The 4767-nt window shown below is 35.1% G+C and overlaps 1 protein-coding gene across 1 annotated transcript; it reads left to right on the top strand.

Moving 5' to 3' along the window:
* Positions 1–377: 377 nt before the first annotated feature.
* LOC110720635 (CBL-interacting serine/threonine-protein kinase 21-like) lies at positions 378–4403 on the top strand. Its single transcript, XM_021899686.1, has 12 exons — positions 378–875; positions 976–1038; positions 1143–1214; positions 1299–1406; positions 1908–1979; positions 2095–2148; positions 2438–2563; positions 2665–2754; positions 2840–2968; positions 3062–3169; positions 3538–3786; positions 3882–4403. The coding sequence occupies exons 1-12, from the start codon at positions 714–716 to the stop codon at positions 3912–3914; spliced, it is 1266 nt and encodes a 421-aa protein (XP_021755378.1). The 5' UTR covers positions 378–713; the 3' UTR covers positions 3915–4403.
* The last annotated feature ends 364 nt before the right edge of the window (positions 4404–4767 follow it).

The raw sequence follows: 4767 nt of genomic DNA on the forward strand, positions 1-4767 counted from the left end.
AGGAAGTTAAAAATAAAGTTGACTTAGTTGAAAGAAATTATTACTACATTTAAATATATGACATAAAAAAGAAAATATATCTTTCGTTAAAATAGTGTGAGGAAATTAACCTAGATTTAATTTCTAATGCCATATATTTTCTAATGCCATATATTTTTATGATATCAATTTGACTACTCCACTTATCACCTTAATACGACACAAATTGAATTAACCTAGATTTGACCTAATTTGACGAATCAATCGACTCGTTAACCACCTCTACAAACAAGAAAATATATCTTTCGTTAAAATAGTCTGAGGAAATTTTGGTAGGAGGCGAAAACTAAAAGCTACCCTTACCTTCCATTCAATGCAGTTAAGACAAACTAACACAGAGCCAAACAAAGTCACCAGCCTTTCAACTTTCATGCAAAAATCTCTCATTACACCTATATAGGAAACTTCCTTAGATAGTCCCTACCACCATAAACATCTTCATGAAATTGACTAGGAAATTGCAAGAAAATGGCTTAATTAGACGTCAACTGAAAGCCAAAATACTAAAATGGTTAGTAGGCCAATGCAACAGAGAAAATTTTCAGATATAAGGGTCATAACATTGAACATTAGCTACTCAACAAGTAGGTAAAATCGCGCTTATAAACTGTATGTTAGTGTGATCTGAGCAGGAGGAAGTACAAGGAGAGAAATTTACGGTACCATAACAGAAGATGGTGGTCTCAAAGACTATAGGGAAGTACCAACTTGGTCGAACGATTGGGGAAGGAACATTTGCCAAGGTCAAGCTTGGTAGAAACAGCACAAATAACCAAATTGTTGCTGTTAAAATCATTGACAAGCAGATGGTCCTGTCAAAGAAACTTATGTCTCAGGTGAATTACCAAATTTATTTCCTAACAAAGTTTTGGATCATGCATAATATTTACAAGAATCGTTACGTTAATTAAGATACTTTTGACATGTTTGCAACAGGTGCAGAGAGAAATCAGAACGATGAAGCTCTTGAATCATCCGAACATTGTAAGAATACACGAGGCAAGTGTTACTTTGCATCACACCCTATATATTATCATATGATTTACATGTGTTTTTCTTAGGAGAAAAGAACAAAGTTTTAACTCGCCAACCATCTGTCACAGGTTATCGGCTCAAAGACAAAGATTTACATAGTCATGGAATATGTTGCAGGAGGGCAGCTCTCAGACAAATTGGTGAGAACACTCCTTAATTATTTTGGTTATTAGTTCTCAGTTAGATCATTTGTAGGTTATCTGATTCTGTTCTTGATTGTCAAGACTTATGCGGAGAATTTAAGTGAGGAGGAAACACGAAGATATTTCCAGCAGTTGATTGATGCAGTAGACTATTGCCATTCCAGAGGGGTATATCACAGAGATTTAAAGGTAACGCGAATAGCTGCAAGATGTACCTACTCTGAATTCTGAAAACTATCAGTTTTTTCAAAACTCACCTGGTCTTAAGAAAATTCTGCCAAACTGATTAAAAGCTTAAATTCCCCTAAAATATATATAGAAAATACATGTTAAACCAGAAATTGAGATTGATTAATCTGATCTTGCCCTGAAAAGAATAGCATATATTTGTACATAACCCGACTGATCCTGTTAAAATCCCAATAATTATATTAACTGATCCTGATGTGTACCTGAACCTAGCCGACCTGTTTGACATGGGGTAATTCTCTGTTTCTCATTGTGAGAAACAAGTTTTGTTTCTCATGGGAGATGTGTCAAGATCTGGGGCTCCCACTCATGACACATACGCGGTCCCCACTAGTGAAAAACATCACATTATTTTCCAAAATGTCGTTATGAGAAACAAAAGTGTTTCTCATAATGAGGAACTGGGGCTCCCTCTTTGACATGTCTTCATCTAATATGCAGCCAGAAAATCTGCTTTTGGATAGCCAAGGAAACCTCAAAGTATCAGATTTTGGACTCAGTGCTTTGCAAAAGGTACATATTTAAATATCATCAGTTTTTTTTTTTTTTTTTTTTTCTTTTCTTTTCTGAAATATATGAATTACTGTTTAGTTGTTCAACTTACTAAAGCTCTAACTAATGCTGATAGCCTGGAAGCTTATTATCAACAGCATGTGGTTCTCCAAGCTATGTTGCACCTGAGGTAAGTGGAAAATATCATATACCTCTGTTGCTAAGATAATTGTTTTCAAAGTTCAAACAAATAAATACAAGGCAAAAAAATTCAGGATACCCTTCTCACGAGATGAACCCCTAAACTCTAATGAGACTTCGTGTAGAATCAAATAAAGGCGCGAGCTACTACAATTATCAACATACGTAGCATAGATAAAAGGAGATGACTGATAAGTGATAAGATAAATTGTTCAAACAATGTTGAAAAGAAAGAAAGGGGAATGAAAGAACGAACTCTAACATTGTCTAATTGACAGCTACTGAACCATAAAACCTATGACGGGGCAGCTGCAGATGTCTGGGCTTGTGGAGTGATCTTATTTGAACTGCGCACTGGTTATCTACCATTCACTGATGCCAATCTACTGAATTTGTACACAAAGGTATTTTCCCTAAAAAAGAAGAAAAATAGGAAATGCAAGAATGAAAGTTCTTACATATAGTACATAAGAAATCTTCATCTGACATATTGTCCTTTGCATAGATATTGAGAGCTGAGTATGAATGTCCGAAATGGTTCACACCAAGTCATAAGAACCTTATTGGAAAATTATTGAATCCTCGTCCGAAGAAGGTAAGTGGATTTATTTTCATATATCAGCAGTCAGCACCGAAAAAAAAAGGTCAATCTAATCAGCCTCATCTTCTGTCATTTGCAGCGAATTACAGTAGCAGAAATCTTGGAAGATGAGTGGTTTCAGAAAGATTATCAGCCTACTGCAGGAATAGACTTCCAAGGAAAGAATAACACAGATGATGTTGTTCGAGAATTTTTCAAGTCACAAAAGGTAATGACAATGCCAATACAAGAAACATGATTGACTAATTACAATAATAAGATGAACATTCTAGCTAATTGTCAAGGCTACCTTGAATTGCAGGAGAGTTCAGAAGATGTAACCATCGCTGAAACTCAAGGATTTATCAATGCCTTCCAACTAATAGCAATGTCATGCGACCTTGATCTATCAGCAATGTTTGAAGAGCAGGCAAGTTCATCTATACTAACAATATGAACAAGAAAATGATTCTAAAAAAAGATGCATATATCTTATTGGCTGAAGTAGGCAAGAAATCCTTCAGAAAAACATACAGAAACTGTAAATTAGCATTCTTAGGCCTTGTTCTCTTCCCTTAATTTTACTCAACTGAAACTTCTTTTACTGATTCAAACCGCTTTTTGTTGATTAAGTTGATTTTGATTGAGCAAAACTGTTTAATGAAGGTTATCATGCTGTTTTTTTAACTAAAGATGAAATGTGCTTAATGGATTATATATAGTAGTTGAAATTTTCAGCACTTAACTGTATATTTCATCCCTCAAGTTTGTGATACTAACTGGTATCTCGAAAAACAGGGTGACAAGGAGAACAGGATAATGCTGGGATCCAAATACACAATCACTGAAACTTTACACAAGATAGAGGAGGCTGCAAGCAATGCGAGTCTTTCAGTTGAAAGGATGAATAACAGCAAGATGCAAATAAAGCTAAAATCGAAGTTCCGTTCATTTTTTAATCTGTTGGCAGAGGTGGTTGAAGTGGCACCAACAGATTGTGTTGTGGAAGTATCAAAACCTGCTGGAGAATCAGAGCTATATCAAGAGGTAATTTCAGAATTCTAACTCTGAAATTTTCTCAAGATAACTTAATAATCTTTGAAAAATGCTGAACTAGCAATATTTGATATGTTCTGAAACAGTTTTGTCGAAGTTTGTCTACTTTGCTAACATAAGGATCAGGCCAACATCTATTATGAGGTATCAAATGATGAAAACATCACTAGCTCAAGGACAAAAACGCGGAGAACATGGATCACTTGATATCGACTCTGAATAAGTGATTGATAGCTTCAAGCTTCCGGGAATTAATTACGTTTTAGTTGAGTGAAGTTGTATTGTGACAGTCAAAGAAATGCGAGTAAAAGGTAATTCTGAAATACAACTAAGCTTTGATCAGTTGATCCATGTGGTTGGGAGACATAATGTCAATCATAAAATTAAGCTTGATCCATTTAGTATGTAGTAAGGTAGATGTAGTTGCGTACGTTCTCTGATGCATTATATTCCGGCTTCTAATGCTATTGGCAGCAACGTAAAACAGTAAGTTGAATGAACTACTTCGTCCAACTGAAGTTGGCAGTGTGCATTGATCTTTGTAGTGATTATTTAAGACCGTAGCTGGTTCTAGAGTGTTGATTTCTCCCTCCATGTCGTGCAATTGCTAGTTTATACTCCATATTACACTATCAACGTGACTACAAAATCCAAATAGAGGCAGTATTGGTTCCAAAGCTTCAGCCATTTGTAGAGAAACAATCAACAAAAGATAACTTTAAAGGATTAATTTCAGAAATAAATAAATAAATAAAGTTAGATATACTGTATCAGTCTAGCAAGCCTGACCCACGATCTAACTTTTACACCTGGTTCCATTGCTGAACTTAAACCAGGCCTATAGCCTGGATCCATCATCCTCATCATTATATCAAATTCTGCACCAACAAATTCTGAAATTACTCTCTAATTTAAGAATGAATTTTAAAACTCTCACTTCCTTTTCATTCATATCATACAATAATCGTGACT

This window comes from Chenopodium quinoa, unplaced genomic scaffold, assembly GCF_001683475.1.
Source record: "Chenopodium quinoa cultivar QQ74 unplaced genomic scaffold, ASM168347v1, whole genome shotgun sequence".
Lineage (NCBI taxonomy): Eukaryota > Viridiplantae > Streptophyta > Magnoliopsida > Caryophyllales > Amaranthaceae > Chenopodium > Chenopodium quinoa.

Coding starts and splice junctions, on each gene's coding strand:
- LOC110720635 (XM_021899686.1), top strand. CDS start 714: ATGGTGGTCTCAAAGACTATAGGGAAGTACCAACTTGGTCGAACGATT. Junction 876..975: donor CAAAGAAACTTATGTCTCAG/GTGAATTACCAA, acceptor TGTTTGCAACAG/GTGCAGAGAGAAATCAGAAC. Junction 2,969..3,061: donor AATTTTTCAAGTCACAAAAG/GTAATGACAATG, acceptor CTTGAATTGCAG/GAGAGTTCAGAAGATGTAAC.